Genomic DNA, 18,483 nt, shown 5'->3' on the forward strand with positions numbered 1-18,483 from the left:
GGGAATTGAGTCTTTCTGTTACATTAAATGAAATGTTGACTCCAAAAGAATCATTCAAACAATAATGTTACATGTAGTGTAGCATTGACTGAAAGATCTTTAAAAGAAAAATTAATTTAGAAATCAAAGAAGCAGTGGTCTCACCTTAGGACATGCATTTTAAATGTCTCTAACTTCTGTCTCCATCTCTCCTAGGTATATAAAAATGTGACTCTACAGATTCCAGTGGGACTGACTATACATACCTCTTTAGTATGTTCTGTGACTCTGCTCATTACCATCCTGTGTTCTACTTTGATCCTTGTGGCTGTTTTCAAATATGGCCATTTTTCCCTATAAGTTTTATGCAGTTGAATGCTTTCCATAAACTTAAATAAGACTTATTCATTTGTGACTAGAAGTGTTCTTCTAGAATTAGGTCATTACTTTTGTCTTTTCTTTTCGTTTATGGCTAAAATTATGTTTACAAGAAGAAAGTTTGGATCATTTTCAACTAATTCCAAAGTTTAGTGCTCTGTTTCTAGACGTTTGATAATCCTCAAGCATCAAGTGCCAATAGAGGAAACTTAATTCTGTTCAATTAATGTTTATTTTGTGAGAAGTGACTTTGTCTTCATTGAATTAGAAAAATGAATACTTTACGTATTAGAGACATTATTTTCATTTTGTGAATAGAAACATTTCAATTTAAGCTAAAAATTGAGAAAATCATTGTAAATAAGAATAAAATAATTTGGACGAATCAGAGTTTATTTAAACGTTAGTTTTATGAAAATATTAAAGTCATTTATCCAGAGTTTCGAAGAAAATCATTAAACAGCTAAGAAATATTAATATAAAAATTGATTATTCCTTAAAATATTTCCATTCTCCTTTTATATTTTAAAATACTGATTTTGAATATATGAATTGGCAGAGGGCTTAATGAAACTAAGTACTACGATTTAAGTACTACGATTTACTTCTGATTTAGTACTAAATTTGTCAGGAAGACAATTCTGATTGTCATTTTAAAGAGTATATTTTATTAAGTTGTACCTTTATAAAAAATCTTTTTTATATCTTAAGGTGATTTTTTTTAAACAAAAGGTTGTGATTTACTATTTTTCTTTAGACATTAGTAAATAAAGTAAGTGCCATAAGCTAATTAAAAAATAAAAGGGCAAGTGTGTTCCAAAACAGAATCCAATAAACCAGGGTATGTTGGCATTGTTTTTTTTTTGTTTGTTTTTTGCTGAGGAAGATTTGCCCTGAGCTAACATCTGTGCCAGTCTTCCTCTATTTTGTATGTGGGTCACTGCCACAGCATGGCTGCCAACGAGTGGTGTAGGTCCACGCCTGGGCCACCGAAGCAAAGCGTGTCAAACTTAACCACTAGGCCACAGGGCTGGCCCCAGTTGTTTGTTTTATGTAGAGTAATGCGATGTGATATATGTTTATATGTGCTATCACTGCTTAATGTCCTAAAACATTCTGATGTTTTTATGGGAATAAATCTCTTACAATTTCACATATATGTCTTGACTAGTCATAACAGTTCTTTTTGAAGGTGTGTTTGAGAACTTAAATATTGAAAAAGGCAACTCAATGCCATAAAGCAGAAATATTAAAAGGTCTTTAAAATAACCAAAATTTCAATCCAGTCTAGTTTCATATCTGTTTAGTGTTTTCTTATAAGAAAGAAAGAATTCCATGTTTTACAAGATTTCTTTCACAATGGGATTAATACAGTGGCACTGAAATAGAATTGTATGTCAGTTAAAATTCGGTAACATCAACAGACCACTTGGAATATAGTTAGGAGGACATGGTACTATTTAACCTCTTAAGAATATGTGTGTGGGGGGGATGTGTGTATATGTGTGTGTGTATACATATATGTATCTTTATTTTCTTTTGCACATCAGAACCAAGTTTCATCAGTATTTAAGTTTTCAAGTTAATATTTGAGATTGTGGATTGGAACATGATTCTGCAATTTACTCATTAATATAGGTATTCAGAAGTGTAATAAAAATGTGAATGTGAGTGAAGAAGACTTGGATATGACTCTTCTTGCCTGATAAGTGGTTGCAGATGACATAACTTTTTTTTTTTTTTTTGTGAGGCGATCAGCCCTGTGCTAACATCCGCCAATCCTCCTCTTTTTTTGCCGAGGAAGACGGCCCTGGGCTAACATCCGTGCCCATCCTCCTCCACTTTATATGGGACGCCGCCACAGCATGGGTTGCCAAAGCAGTGCGTCGGTGCGCGCCCAGGATCCGAACCAGCGAACCCCGGGCCGCCGCAGCGGAGCGCGCGCACCCAACCGCTTGCGCCACCGGGCCGGCCCCCAGATGACATAACTTTTGATACAGCATTTCTGGTTTTGAACTGTTTGTATTATCTTCTTTGGATTCTTAAAAAATGAATAAGCACTTTATTTTTTAAATCAATTTTATAATTCTGTATATGGTCTTTTTTGTTTAAGGCCAAGAAAATGGGTACCGTTCTCTTAGTCATTATGTTCCAGTATTTGTTCAACTTTTATGGTTTATTTTTCTTAAAGTGTTTTGTTCTTTTGGATAAAAATAACAGAGCCACAGGTTACCTCAACTAAGGGTGGTGGTAGGACAAAGGTTATTGTGTGTGTGTGTGTGTGTGTGTGAGAGAGAGAGAGAGAGAGAGAGAGAGAGCCACTCTACCAGGAACTTAGATTATTTAACTAGATCTCATGGAGGGTGGTACATACATGGCTTGGGAACTGGAAGGATCTATTGCAGCTCTAATGATTTCAGAATATAATGAGTTTAAGGATTATCCTAGTCAGATATTCTATTCATTTCAAGCTACTCTTCTATATTTTGATAATTAATGCTGATTGATATGATATGGAGGTAAAGAAGTTAGGGTGAGGTGACCAACACCTATCTGTGTTATCCCCCCAACTTACAAAATATGCTTCTGCAGGTAGTTGAATGTAGGGTTTGATAGGCTGTGAGAAAATGAAATAATATGGACTAAGTATGCTCTTCAGGATTGTCCTAATCAGTGATAGGATCATAGGTTTAGCTATTTATCTGATTTCTTGCATCTTAGACCTTACTTCTAGGATCACTTTCCTCCTGAATTGTATCTTTTTAAGGAGTTCCTTTAGTAGATCTCTGTTTTTGTTTGATGATATTTTTATTTCACCCTCACTCATATGACTGATAATTTCTCTAGGTGTATACTTCTGAATTTGGTTTGTTTCTCTTGGTACTTTGAAAATATTTTTCCATTGTCATCTGGCACTCTGCATTGTTGCAGTTGAGAAATCTGCAGTAATTTTAATAGTTGTTTCTTTGTACAGTGTGTGTTGTCTTTCTGGTTGCTTCATCTTTGGTATTCTGCAGTTTCACTTTGCTGTATTTGAGAAGATTTCTTTTACTTATCCTGGTTGGGATTCACTTTGCTTCTTGAATCTGAATGTTCTTGTCTTGAATCAGTTCTGATAAATTCTTAGTCATCATCTCATCATATACTGCTTCATTTGTTTTCTCTCATCCGTCTGCTGGAGTTCTTGTTAGGCATATGGTAGACCTTTACAATCTATCACCATGGTTCTTAATCTTTCTTTGATATATCCTCTGTCTCTGGGCTGCTCTCAGTAATTTCTTTAGATCTGTCTTCCAGTTTACTAATTCTGTCTTCAATTGTATGTAATCTGCTATTTAACCCAAATATTGGCTTTGGTTTCAATTATTATATTCTTTATTTCTAGAAGTTCTACTTGATTCCTTTTCAAAGCTGCTTGATCATTTTTTAAATGTAGTATCTTGTTTCTTGCTCCTGTCTTACTTTAATCATTTTAATAAACTTATTTTATATTCTGTAATCAATACTTCCAATATCTACAGGTCATAGGCTTCATCATTCTGTTTGTGGTTTCTGTTGATTCACTCATGGTGGCTTATTTTCTCAGGTGTATTGTAATTACATTTTGGGTGCTTATGTTTAGCTTTTGAAATCCTGTTTATCTGTGAAAATTCTTTCAGACCTGGGTTGAGAGTGAACCTGTGCAGTGAGGATTTGTATTTTTTTCTTCTAGGCCTCCAAGCACTATCAGCCTGGAACCACTTTCTTAACTTGAGGTTTCCTGGACAGTGTAGGTCCTATAAATTTGAACTTTCAAACCCATGGGAGGGAAAGTTTGTGGTTATGAATTCTAAAGGGAAATTTTATTCCCCCCTGCATGCCAAGTCCAGGCTAAAACATACAAATGTCTGCTTGTCTCTCTGGGCTGATAGAGGAGGTTTCTTTTTTCCTACTCTGTTATTGGAGAGTATAGCCCTTTGAGTTTCCCAGCCTTATGCAGGATCACAGTCCCAACTCCTTGTATAGGCACAAGGCCTTGTCTTTGGTCTATCTCCTGTGCAGCCAGTAAAAGCATAGAGAGTTCAGAGATAAGTAGATACCCTCAACACAACCATGGCTTCACTGCCCTGCTCACCACTCTGGTTTCTTGTTCCCTCTTTGGGTTGAGTGTAGAGTTTGGAAGACTGTCAGAGGTATTCCTCTTTCTTTCTTGAAAGCTTAGTTATGCCTTTGAAAGGATGTTTTATTTAATCCAGCATTTCTGTGTGTTTAATAATGGGGCTATTTTTAGGTTATCTAATAGTGTGCCATATTGCTCCTTGATTCATTTTTCTCTTGTACTCTCCATATCAATTGAGTTTTTTGCTCTACACTTATAGATAAACAATCTGGCTACCTTTCTCCATTTCCACTGGTATCTCCCTAGTATCAGTCATGATTACTGCCTCCCTAGTTCATTTCCCTTCTTGTGTCTCTCTACTCCATTCTCTACATGGCAATCTAGTGATCTTAAAGTGTAAACCAGATAACATCACTTCCTTGCTTAAACTCTTTAATAGCTTTTTGGAATAAAGCCCAAACTCTTACCATGGCGTTCAAGATGGTTCCTGACCTGAATCTTATCTACTCTTAGTGTTTTCTCATCTGTGCTATCCTTCTTGCACTAAGCTACAGCTACACAGACCTTAACTGACCATAGCAAGCCCTTTTCTTCCTCATTCTGCCTGTAATGCTTTCTTCTAGGTGCTTCTCCTGACTCTCTTTCTGTTCTCAGCTTAAATGTCACCTTAAAGATGCGTTCTCTGGCCGCCTTATTCAAAGTAGTCTCCCCAGTTTTTTCCTCATACCAGATATCACTATTTTAAATTATTGTATTTTCATATTTGTAAGCTTCACAAAGGCAAAGTGACTCGTGTTCACTCCTTGGATCCCTGATGCCTGACAGTGTCTGATACATATTAGACACTGAAATATTTGTAGAATTAGTGAATACATGGATGAACTCCTCCATGGATAAAACATGGAGGCTTTAATTTGCAAGGATGTGGGACTTAATTCTGCAGCAAAATATAGTTAGAGTTTGTAGGTAAACAGCAAAATGGATAATGCCTAAATTCCCAGAAACAAATGTCTTGGAGCAGATTCATGTAACAGCAGTCGTCTGTCAGCATCTTTGGTTGGCCCAGACCTGACGGGAGACAATGCTGAATTAAATGAGGGACTGGCTGTCTCTCAATGTAAAGAATACCAAAAAAACCCAAACCAAGCAGGAGCGGCCCCACACATCTTCAAACTACAAGTCTCAGCAGCCCCTGCGCGAGCCCGCCATTGGGAGGCGGGGCCCGTCTCCGCCCCGTGGAGCTCCGGCCTTCGGGCCGGGAGGGCGGTGTCTGGCCCCGCCCCGCCCGCTCCCCGCCGTCGCCCTCCCCCAGGGTTGTGGCCACGCGCGGCGGCGGTGGTTGTTCCGCTTCCCCTCCAGCCCCGGCCGTCGCCATTGCCGAAGGCTCCCTGCCCTCCCCTCCCGGCGCCCGCGGGGCTCGGCTGCCGCTCGGCCTAGCGGTAGCAGCGGCTGCGCTCCAGCGCGGCTCCTCTTCCCGTCCCGCTTCCTCTTCCCTCCCGTCCCCGCCCCGCGCCGCGCTCTTGCCCGGGGCGGCTCCAGAGCCCGGCGGGAGCTCGGACGGAGGCGCCTCGCTGGGGCGGGGACCTTTCCTCGCCTGGGTAAGTGTGCAGCCAGGCCGGGGCGCGGGCCGTCGCTCTCCTTCTTCCTTCCTTCTCCGCGGCCTGGCCGGCGCGAGCGGCCCGGGAGCCGACCTGCCCCGCGCAGGGCCGGGGAAGCAGCCACCTGCGTGCCCGGGGCCGCGGCTCCTGGGGCGGTGGCTCATTGTCTGCTCCCTAGGGCTGTTTTCTTCTTCGGCTTTAGCCCAAAATGGGAAGCTTGCTGGGCTGGTGAGGTCTAACTCTTCCTGGACTCAGCCCTGCCCTGAGCCGTGTCGCGCCACAGCCTCTGCCTGTCTCGGTCTCCCTTCCCCGCGTTTCAGCCTCCTCCTTTTCTCCGTTTGCTTTAGTGTTCGACCAGACGTCTCCGGTTTTCTTCCTCGATTTTTCCTCTTTTTCTGAATCCCAGCCCCTCTTTGCTACTCCTCAGTCCGTCCTAGTTTCATTGCTCAGGCGTATTGTCTCGAGTCCCTTACTCTTTTCTAAACTACAATCTCTAATCTCTTCCACATTCCTCATTAGTGGAAAAGTATAGTTTTCTGAGGGTTTCAGGGCCTCCCCTTAAAAACAGAACTTGCAGATCTTTTTGTGATTCTTGTTTGATCTTCAGCCAGGAGGTGAATATTTGCTGCTTAGGTAACTTAGGTGAAGGTTGGCTTTTCACCATGTTTGGCTTTCTTTAAAACACTCACAAAACGTTGCCACAAATTCCTCGGTGGACTCAACCTTTTGACTAATTCTTTAAAGGTAAAGTCATCCAAGAACTGAAGTGTGAAAGTAATTGCCATTGTCAGTTGTTGTGAGGTTGTATCCATCCTTATGTCTCAGTTTTAATGGGACTACTCTGTGCAGTGTGAGCATGATTTGTTTCCTCTTTGATAAATAATGCCAACCCCCATAATTATCTCAGTTCTACTTTACAAGTGAGCTCTAGTTTTTTGTTTTCTTCTTTAACCTCTGTAAAAAGACAATCAAAATGGTTAGGCCTAAAATTAGACTACGACGAGCTGTGTTTTGGATCAAGGTTGTGCACGTCACGTTTTTTCCCCTGCTCTGTTTGACTCTTCCGCTCTTATAAGTAGGCAGGATATTGAAATGTACAAGAATTTGCTCTGGGGGTTTTGTTTTTGTAAGGTTATCCAAATGAATAACATCGAAGTTTGATTGAGATGAAGGCAGTGAATAGTAATTTCTAAAGCAGGTTAGAACTTGTCTACTTTGCCAGAAGCTCTGTGGTATTTTGTAAAACACACTCCTACTAACTTCTGTATATTTTTTACATATGTCTATATAAATGAAAAACTTTGTTCATGTTCTCCTATTAAGGGTATTGATTTAAAGCAACTCTTTTATCCTTGGCTTTTAAATCTTTTAGCAATCAGCCAAGAACACTGATTTGCATTATGAAAAATGACCCTTAAAATGTTTTCAACCTGTATTATATGTAGATTTAAGGGGTTAAGGTATAGAAATGTTGGGGTGTGAAACTTGGTCTGTTGATGCCAGCTTCTCTGCCAGTTCTTTCTATAAGCAGATACTTTTATTAAGGAAGAGTTCCTGGATATTCTGCGTCCCTTAGTGCCTTGATTCCTGGTTTACCATTATCCAAAGAGAGAGTTATTCTTCTGGGCTTTGTGACATTTAATACTAACCTTGCAAACCCAAATTCATAAAGTAACAGTAAGTTTGGAATTGGCGTCTATCTACTAAACAAATGAATAGGGATTCCTATGGTTCTCTGATCTTTGTGAAAGGCAGGTTTCCAAGTATACATGGTTAACAGTGGTGTATATTTCTTTTCAATTATACTTTTTTAAAGTGAAAACTTAGAACTATTTCAGGTAGCTAAGGATAAACTTTCAATTATACTTTTTTAAAAAGAATTTGTTCAAATAGCTAAGGATAAAATAAGTAGGTACTGTTAAATCCTTCCTATGTTTAATCTGTCAATATTGATCATTCTAATATTTGAGGTTAACATTTCTTTTGCCTTTCTGAATTTTCTACTTTTGATTAAAACTTGAAACTTGGCCTTGTTCAAGCTTTAAAGCTTTGGGGTTCTGATCAATGTGTTTTCAGAAGCCCTTTCAGTTAGTTAGAGGGCTAATTCCAGACTAATCGGAGGGAGGGTTTAAGTTACTTATAAATCTGAGTTGTCCCCTGTCTCCTTGTACCTTGATAGAAGCAGAAAAAGAAGGAAAAAATAGCCCCCATTGCCCTGATGAAATACTTCTTCTGTGATCAGAATTGAGTTTCACTACTTCTTCATTTTAGGATCACTAATCTGATTAAGAGTAGTCAGTCTGAACATTCGTGCAGGATTTCAGAGTTCTAGCCTATTATCTCTGAGGTACATTAGTACTTATCATTCCATGAATCCCTAGTGGTGAGGAGCTGGAGACCTGATTTGAATCCTGGCTCTTCTACTTGTCCGCGGGCAAGATACACATTCTTTTCAAAACTTGTTTTTTCCTTCTGTAAAATGGGGGTTAATAATGACGACAACATAATACAAATTTCATAGGGCTACTTAGAGCAAATGAGGTAATGCAGGTAACAGACTTAGCAAATGCAGTGCTGAAGTGCTTAATAAACATTAGTTAATATTCTATTCTAAAATAAGTTTTACATATAATTGCTTCTACAGCAAATGTTAGACTCCCAAACTTAGATTTAAGACTGCTTTCTGAAAGAGGTTGGAATCTCAGGACCAAGTTTCTGAGACCATAACTGTTAAATTAAAAATTATTTTTCGGGAATAAAACCTACTTTCACCCCTGAAATAAAATACACGTTTTTGGAATGCAAGTTTCTCAGATTTAAAATGTCTACATATTTCTTTTCTCATAGAAAATTTGGAAAATAGTGAAAACTATTAAGAAATAGGACAAAAATCACTTAAGTCTCAGCCCTCAGAGAAAATAAATAGTGTTTTTTCCTTGTTTTAAAATTAAATTCCAAAAGCAGTACATGCTTATTATAAAAGGTTCAAGCAAGTCAATTATTTAGAGTAAAATTGAAAATTACTCTTTCCTCACTTCTAGTCCCGTTCCTCAGAGGTACCTGCTGTTAACAATTTTGTTTTCTTTATGCAATTAGAAATAACCACTGTGTGTATAGTTTTTACCTTGTTTTTTTTTTTTTCTGAGGAAGATCAGCCCTGCGCTAACATCTGCCAATCCTCCTCTTTTTTTTTTTTTTTTTTTTTTTTTGCTGAGGAAGACTGGCCCTGGGCTAACATCCATGCCCATCTTCCTCCACTTTATATGGGACGGTGCCGCAGCATGGCTTGCCAAGCAGTGCGTCGGTGCAGAACCCCAAGCCGCCGCAGCGGAGCGTGCGCACTTAACTGCTTGAAAACCGCTTGCGCCACCGGGCCAGCCCCCCAATCCTCCTCCTTTTTTTTCCCTTTTTCTCCCCAAAGCCCCAGTAGATAGCTGTATGTCATAGTTGCACATCCTTCTAGTTGCTGTATGTGGGGCGCCGCCTCAGCATGGCCTGACAAGCGGTGCGTCAGTGTGTGCCCAGGATCTGAACCCGGGCCTCCAGTAGCGGAGCACCGCAGTTAACCACTAAGTCACGGGGCTGGGCCCTCTCCATTTCACCTTTTTTTCACCTTTTTTAGAAAACATTCTTCTATATTTTCTTCTGTTACTTTTAATAATTGTTGTATTTTAATCTTAATTCTTGTGGAATTTTTTTTTTGTGTGTGATGTGGTAAGAGAGTTTTAAAAATATAAAATAATGTGGCTACTGAGATAAAATACAGGTATAAAAATATTTTAGGAGCTTGAGGTTGGTGTGAAAATTAGTCACATTGTAGAGATTCAGAGAGGAATATTGTTATGGTTTTATTGTAAGCATCACATCTGAAAAGGGAAAAAAATGACCCTCTTTGACCGCTATCTCATGTCATCTACCTAGTTCATCCTCATCTTTCAAATTTCAGCTTTTCACTGTAGCTTTCTTTGGGAGTCTTTCCGGATCTCCACTATGATTTCGATATTCTTATTGTTTTGATATATTTTCTTAACATGTTAATACATAATTTTCATTTGCAGTATACTGAATGCATGAGTGATTCATCTGGAAATGAGAGTTATTTCTCAATTTTTGTCAGTTGAAACTAATCAAAGAGCGAGGTGCAAGGAAGAGCTCAGTAGTGTGGGTTAAAAGTGATGCACATAGATACATATGCATACAGGGCACTCTTAACCCATACTACTGAGTTCTTCCTTACATCTTTCTGATCAAGCTATTACATTGGTAATATTTTTTCATGTAAATATTTAGTAGCTTCTGGAAAGATAGAAGATTTTATTTTGGTCTTGCATTTATTTGATAAGAACAAGGAGCATTTTAAGATATAATCTCAGCTTTAAAAAAATTAATTCCTGTGCCTTTAAATTTTGAGATGTTTTTTAGTCACTTATAGGCTTATGAATGAAGCAGAATTAATATATAAGAAACATGTGAGCAACAAGAGATGGGATAAAGCCAAGTTAGACAAAATTTGAAGTGCTGTAAAGAGCAAATTATTAAAGAATAAGGAGTTATATTGACAGCTATAATAGTGGAAATGTAGCCAGATGTTTGGTAAAGCATCTCTGTTGTAAATACTTCCTGAAATTTTTGCACCTTCCTGATTAAATATTTGAAAAGAATAAAGTTTAAAAAACTTGCTTCTTATTTCATTACCTATGGATAACTACTGTTGATATTTTGGTATGTTTCCTGCCAGTACTTTTTCTTCTTTATATATATGTGTGTACATGTTTTACTTTTATAGGATTGGAATCATATTCTGTATAATTTGCTGTCTTGATTTCCCCCCCCCCCCCAAAGCCCCAGTGCGTGGTTGTATATCCTAGTTGTTGTAAGGCCTTTTAGTTCTTCTATGTGAGCCACTGCCACAGCATGGCAACTGACAGACGAATGGTGTGGTCCAGGCCACTGAATTGGTGAGAGCGCCACACTTTAACCACTAGGCCGTCAGGGCTGGCTCTTGATTTTTTAACTTAACGTTAAACTTTGAAAGTTTCTCTTTGTTCGTCTTAAAAATTCTTCTTAAAAAATGATTTTTTAATGTTTATTAAAATTCCATTGTGCAGTCATGCCTTAGTTTCACTCTTTTCCTATTGCTGAATGTGTAACTTATTTCTAATATTTTATATTAATAATGCTGTAGTGAATATCTTTCTATTTATGGCTGATAATTACTTTATAATATTTTTCTAGAAGTGTAATTACTGAGTGAAAGGGTATAAGCATTTAAAAGTCTTACATTACCCTTCAGAAAAGTTTTAATGTATACAATCACTAGCAATGTGAATCCCATTTTATTGCTATGCTTATCAAAACGACCATAATTCTTAATTAAAGTAATAAAATGTGCTTATTACTAGGCAAATAAAAATACAATTTATTTTGCATTTCTTGTTTAAATTATAACTAATTTTGTTTTTGATAATTTGCTTTAATTCCATTATTTCTAATAAGTATACAGGAGTAACTAAATTTTTGTGTTCACTATTATTATTATTATTTTAATTATTTTTTTTAAGGAAGATTGGCCCTGAGCTAACATCTGTTGCCAGTCTTCCTCCGTTTTTCCTTTTTTCTCCCCAAAGCCCCAGTAGATAGCTGTATGCCAAAGTTGTACATCCTTCTAGTTGCTCTGTGTGGGGCGCCGCCTCAGCATGGCTTGATGAGCAGTGAGTAGGTCCAAGCCCGGGATCCGAATTGGTGAACCCTGGGCTGCCAAAGCGGAATGTGCAAACTTAACCGCTGCTAACCACCGGGCTGGCCCCTCATTATTATTTTTATTGTCTTACTGGACTTTAATAAAATTTTATTTACTTTTGTTTTGCAGGTTTATTGTCTTATCTGAAAATAATAGTAACTTTTGCTTCCTTTTCAATAGTCACAATATTTATTTCTATTTTAGGTCTTTCTTACATTGGCCAGAATCTCCAAGACATGCTTGAATAAGAGAGGTGATAATTGTCTTGGAATGTCTCTGGTATTTTTACAATGAAGGATGATGGCAGCTGTTGGTTTTAAAGAGAGATTCTTTATTGTTTTATTCTGTTTCTACTTCACAAAAAATAGGAATGGCTTCTGAATTTTATCAAATGTTTTTATAACACTTGTTTAGGTGATGATAAGGTTTTTCTTGTTTTAACTACATCTGATAAAGGTATATAATAATAAATTTGGTAATAACCAAAGGTACCCTAAAGCATATATTATGAGGAACCAAAACCCTACTCATGTTAGTTGAGTGTACAGAATTTATTGAAAGGATAGAGGAGAATCTCATAGCAATTTAGTTTAATAAGAGTATACAGGCCATTTGATAACTTACGTAGTTAGTTCTGTAGTCTGTTGAGGAATCCTTAGTTATTCATGAGTCAATTGTGATAATTTGTATTTCCCCAGATTATATATATATTTTAAGATTTTAAAATTTATTATTATATGGGTGTATGTAATTAAAATCTGTGGTGTTCATTTCCATCTTTTTTTAGTGATTTTGTTATTTTTTTTGATTTGATTTGTCAAAAGTTTGCTTAGTGGTTTTTAATAACCAGCTTTGAGATTTATTCTGTTGGTTTTCTGTTTTGTGATTCCTTGATTTCTAAACTTTTCTCTTTATTTTGCTCCTCTTTTCTTCTTTTTTTTGTTATACTTTTTCTGATGCAATACATTTTTAGTTCTTTTTTTTAAATAATGAAAACATTTAATGCTCGTAATTTGCCTGTGAGTACAGCTTTGGCTGCATTCTAAAATTTACATGAATGATGTTCTTATATTCATTTCTTTTCAAATAGTTGATCTGGTTTGATTTTCTCTTTGACTTGTCTTTAGGACAGTTCTGTTTACTCTCTTCTTTCATTGTTGTCAGTGACTGTGGTCTTTTAAAATATCTTTTAAATTTATCGAGGGTTTCTTTATGACTTAAAGCATAATTCAATTTGGTAAATATTCTGTGAAAACTTTAAAAGAACACTTTCTATTTGTGGGGTACATTTTTTTTTTTTGTGAGGAGATCAGCCCTGTGCTAACATCTGCCAATCCTCCTCTTTTTTTTTGCTGAGGAAGACTGGCTCTGGGCCAACATCCAAGCCCATCTTCCTCCACTTCATATGGGATGCCGCGCAGCATGGCCTGCCAAGCAGTGCATCGGTGCGCGCCCGGGATCTGAACCGGCAAACCCTGGGCCGCCGCAGCGGAGTGCGTGCACCCAACCGCTTGAGCCACCGGGCCAGCCCCTGTGGGGTACATTTATATATATATAATCTGTTAATTAAACTTCAATTATTCAAATTATCTTATTTGATTTATTATTTATTAATAGTTCTTATTATAACACTTGCCATTATTAATTATTTAATCTTAATCTGTCAAAGACTAAGAGGTAGCATTGTTTCTGAGAAGTTCTTTCTCACATTGGGAACTTTACATTTTTGCTCCTTCTGCCTAAATACTGTCTTCCCTTCATAGTCACTGTTTTGAAGAGGCCTTCCCTGATCAGCCATCTAAAATAGTCTTCACCTACCCCTGCTCAGTATCTAAGTTGTTAACCTTCTGTGTTTTTGTTTATGGCACTTCCATCTGAAGTTGTTTTGTTTTTTTTTTCATTTACGTGTTTTTTTATTTCTTTGCTATTCTGTTCAGAGCTTAGAACAAGTAGGTATCTCATAAGTATGTGTTGGTTAAGTAAAGAGTGTTGGTTTCTTTTATTTTTAATGATTTTGTAATTTTTATGTTTTTTAATTAATAGAGTTTATACAGCAATTTTAAGTTCACAGCAAAACTGAGCAAAAAGTACAGAGTTCTCGTATACCCCGAGCTCCTCCCTCCACTCATCCTCCCCCACCATCAACATCTGTGATATGTGGTATATTTGTTATAATTGATGAACTGACATTGAGACATCATTATCAACCAAAGTCCATAGGTTACATTAGGGTTCACTCTCGGTAGTGCCCATTCTATGAACGTGGACAAATGTTGGATAATGACATATATCCACCATTACAGTATCATATAGAGTAGTTTCCCAATCCTAAAAATACCCTGTGCTCCACCTGTTCATCCCTCCCTTCTCCCTAACCCCTGGCAACCACTGATGCTTTTACTGTCTCCATAGTATTGTCTTTTCCAGAATGTCATATAGTTGGAATCACACAGTATGTAACCTTTTCAACTTGACTTCTTTCACTTAGCAATAGGCATTTAAGTTCCTTCATGTCTTTTCATGGCTTGATAGCTCATTCTTTTTCAGTGCTGAATAGTATTCTGTTGTCTGTATGAACCACAGTTTCTTTATCCATTCACTTACCGAAGGACGTCTTGGTTGCTTCCATATTTGGTAATTATGAATAAAGATGCTATAAATATCTGTGTTTAGGTTTTGTATAGACATAAGTTTTCAGCTGATTTGAGTAAATACCAAGGAGCACAGTTGGTGGATTGTATGGTAAGAGTGTTTCGTTTTGTAAAAACAGCAAACCTGTCTTTCAAAGTGGCTGTACTGTTTTGCTTTCCCACCAACAGTGAATGAGAGTTCCTGTTGCTCACCATCCTCACCAGCATTTGATGTTGTTAGTGTTTTGGAGTTTAGCCATTCTACTAGGTGTGTAGTGGTATCTCATTATTAATTTGCAATTCCCTAATGATTTGTGATGCTGAGCGTTTTTTCACATGCTTCTTTGCCATTTGTATATCATCTTTCGTGAGGTGTCCCTTCAGATCTTCTGCCCATTTTTTAATTGGGTTGTTCATTTTCCTGTTGTTGAGTTTTAAGAGTTTTTAAAATATTTTGGGTAACGGTCCTTTATATCAGATATTTCTTTTCCAAATATTTTCTACCAGTTTGTGGCTTGTCTTCTCATTCTCTTGACTAATAATTTTTATCATGGTTTTTGATGCAGTATTATTTGATGCGTGTATAAGATCTGTACTGCTAAAGACCTTCATTATGGATTACACCTAATCAATAAAAATGATTGTCATATTTAATCTTTCTGAGTCTTGTATTTTGCTTATTTTAAATTCCTGTCTGTATTATATTTGTTCAATAAATTATCCAACTTTGTCTTTCCATGCCATTTTGTTTCAGTTGTGTCTCTTTTAAATTACATGTAGTTTATTTTTGTTTTAATTCAAAATGAATGCTTAAAACATTTATGTTTATTGTCATAATGAATTCTGTTAATTAAGCATGTTAATTAATGCTTTCTGTTTTTTAATGATTCACTGCTGCTTCTTTAATTGTTGTAAAATATACATAACATAAGATTACCATCTTTACCATTTCTAAGTGTATAGTTCTTTGGCATTAAGTACGTTTACATTGTTGTACAACCATCACCACCGTCCATCTCTGGAACTTCTTTATCTTCCTTCCCCATCTGAACCTCTTTACTCGTTAAACACTAACTCCCCATTCTTCCCTCCCCTAACCCCTAATCTACTTTCTGTACTTCTACCCCCAATCCCTCTAATCTACTTTCTGTCTCTTATGATTTTGCCTATTCTAGATGATTAATATAAGTGGAATCATACAATATTTGTTCTTTCGTCTCTGGCTTATTTCATGTAACGTAATGTTCTTAAGGTTCATTCATGTTTGTAGCATGTATTAGTACTTCATTCCTTTTTATGGCTGAATAATATTCCCTTGTATGTATATACCACATTTTGTTTATCCAGTTATCTGTTGATGTTTTCTATTTTTTTGCTTTGTGAATTATATTTGGTTTGCTTTTATTTCAGATGTTTGGCATGTATACATCCTATTTTTAAAGTCCACTAATTTATAGTTTAAATGTATATGTGTAAATCTAAAAAAAATAAAATTTTCTGATTTGTCAGTCAGAAAATTATATTTTGATTCTTTCTGCATCTGAAGACTAGTTTTTTCTGTTAACCCACCCTCATTTAATCTGCTTTTCCCTTCCATAGTGAGCTTGGGGACTTAGAATATTGTTAGTATACTTTTTGTACATTTTATGTTTTTAACTTCATCTTCTTATAAGACTTTTGTCTTAGTAATTACGTTGTGTTAACATAAATTATTTAAACTTTATTTAGATGGATTTGCTGGTCATTGCTGTTTTTCTCAATCTTACATTTAAATTGATTCATTAGGCGTGTCAGCTAGCATAGATTTTCAGCTAATATTTTTAGTGGGAGTAACTGAAAGGCATATTTAATAATTATTAGATCACTAAGGTCCTCAGAAATTCTGTAGATATCATTCTGTGTCATCTTGCGTTAATCATTTTGTTTTAGAGCTTTCTGTGCCTGATAGTGGTCAGATTTTTTCTTTTGCTTTTTATTGAAATATTTTGACAGATTGTGTCTTGTACATGTTCCTTAGTGTTGTCTGATACATTAGCTCCTTACAATCTTCATACTTGGTTCTTTTTTCATTTCCAGAAATATTTTTGGCTATTGTATTTTAGTTCTCTTTTCTTCCTTGCAAACACTTATAGTAATTAGGTTAGCTTATCATTTCTCCTTTGTGTGAGCTTCTCAAATCTTTGTCCCTATTACTCATTTGATTTTCCTTTATCACCTCCATCGTAGGCTTTATTTGTGCTATTGAAATTTTAGTTTCTTTGCATCCTTTAAAAATTTACCCTGTTCCCTTTTCTTCTTAAATTACTCTCATTTCATTTGGTCTTCTCTCTCCATATATACCTGTTTCATAGAGTTGCCAAACAGTGTTTGGAAGTTAGTTCTGTGTCCTGAAGTAGTTCACCTTCTAAGTCAAGCTCTGCTTCTCTGTGAAGGGGAATTTTCCCTCTTCCTTGTGCTGCATTACTTTTTGCTGGGATCAGTGTTGGATTTTTTTCTTACTTATTGATCTTTGAATGATAACTGTTATATATTACCTAATGTGCATTTGTCAGGAACGTTTGTGGATTGTCCTTTCCCCAATAGTTGACTGAGATTCTGGTTGAAACCTCTTCTTAGGTGTATTGCTGAAGGATAAATACACAGCTCCTAGCCTTAGGTGTATTGCTGAAGGATAAATACACAGCTCCTAGCCTGAGTTCCAGAGATTAATAGACATTCATCTAATGATAGTTCTAGGCTAGGATGGTGGGATATTATCCTGCCCTGGTTTCTAGCATGTGCTGTTGTTAGGACTTTTCCTGATTCTAGCCTTGTACCCTCAACACAGCACTTTGCGTGTAGGACTCCACCTCCCAGGAAGCTGCGTGCCAGTCCAGGTTTTTCTGCCCTTACACAGCTCCACCTGAACCTTACACATAGGCACATAGACACTTCTTTGCTTCTTTTCTGGAACTTGCATGGTAGTCTCCTAAATGTATGTAGAAAGATCAGAGGAGAAGATAAGGAACTCTGGCTGCCACAAAATCTGCCTCTGCGCAGTAAGAAATGGCTTAGCGAGGGTGACTGACTAGTTTTTCTTTGAGGCAGACTTTGGGGAAGGATGATTAGCAGAGAGAGACAGGGTATCTTCACATGTCCTTTTATGCAGATGGATGAACTGTTTTTTATCAAGCAGAAAGTGGCTGGGTCGTGAATCTTTTCTTAGGTAAGATGGAGTGACCTTACAGCTAGTGGAAATCCTTCAAAGATCTAATATAAATTGTCTTCATGGAAATTTGGGATAAACTACATGGGTGACTTGTGATTTGATATCATTTTTTGTTAGAATAAGCCGGTTCCAATTTTTGTTTAACTTAGACAACCACTTAAGTAATCAAATAGTCTGCTGTTGACCTTGAATTTTCAGTAAAAGGTCTTAGATGATAGATTAATAGTAGGAAAATTGTGTCTTGTTCCAATTTGCATCTCTTTGGTGTCTAGTGAAGTTGAACACTTTTCATATCTTTATTGCCCCTCTCCCTTTTTTTCATTTCGAATTGCTATTTGGGATTTGTGACCAAACTTGGGGAAAGCTAGACTTCATACTGTTGAACATGTTTCTTCTTACTACGTTTTTTTTTTTAGTAGTCTCTGTTATTGTCCTTGCTTCCCCATTCCCTACCTTATAGGCAGTTTTGAAGCATTTTCTGGGTCTCACCCCTTTACTTCTTTATGCTTGATCCTTGTTTCACTTTTTTAGTGTAGTGATTGGGTGAAGGCCAAGGGGAGGAAAGAAAAAGGATCACGTTTAGATTACACAGTTTCTTTATACACACTGCTTCCTCTGTATGCAGAGGCCTTTCTCTCTTTGCCTGGCAAATTCCTTCTCATCCTTCAAAAGCCGATTCTGATTTCTCTGCCTAATTACTCATATAAATAGGAGCTCTGGGTCCTCTTTTCCATTGCATTCCACTCATCCCTATCAGCTCTTAGCTCACTGCAGAGTAGTCATCTGTTGCTATTTTCCCACTGATGGTGAGTTCACAATTGAGACTAAATCTTAGTGATCTTTGGTCTCTA

The 18,483-nt window shown here is 37.1% G+C and overlaps 2 protein-coding genes across 3 annotated transcripts in view; both read left to right on the forward strand.

The window, feature by feature from the left end:
* PIGX (phosphatidylinositol glycan anchor biosynthesis class X) overlaps nucleotides 1–1,514 on the forward strand; it is a 34,434-nt gene extending 32,920 nt beyond the window's left edge. The window contains exon 6 of the mRNA XM_058556529.1: nucleotides 196–1,514. Within this exon, the coding sequence (XP_058412512.1) occupies nucleotides 196–339 (144 nt within the window). The 3' untranslated portion in view covers nucleotides 340–1,514. The remainder of the gene's footprint in view (nucleotides 1–195) is intronic.
* PAK2 (p21 (RAC1) activated kinase 2) overlaps nucleotides 1–18,483 on the forward strand; it is an 88,983-nt gene that overhangs the window by 2,966 nt on the left and 67,534 nt on the right. Inside the window, exon 1 of one of the 2 annotated variants that reach the window (XM_058556031.1) lies at nucleotides 5,793–6,054. The exons of the other annotated variant lie outside the window; for it this stretch is intronic. The gene's annotated coding sequence lies outside the window, so the exon portion shown is untranslated. Of the gene's footprint in view, nucleotides 1–5,792; nucleotides 6,055–18,483 lie in introns of those variants that run through there. 2 annotated transcript variants of the gene reach the window in all.

The sequence above is a fragment of the Diceros bicornis genome, chromosome 15, assembly GCF_020826845.1.
Source record: "Diceros bicornis minor isolate mBicDic1 chromosome 15, mDicBic1.mat.cur, whole genome shotgun sequence".
Classification (NCBI taxonomy): Eukaryota; Metazoa; Chordata; class Mammalia; order Perissodactyla; family Rhinocerotidae; genus Diceros; species Diceros bicornis.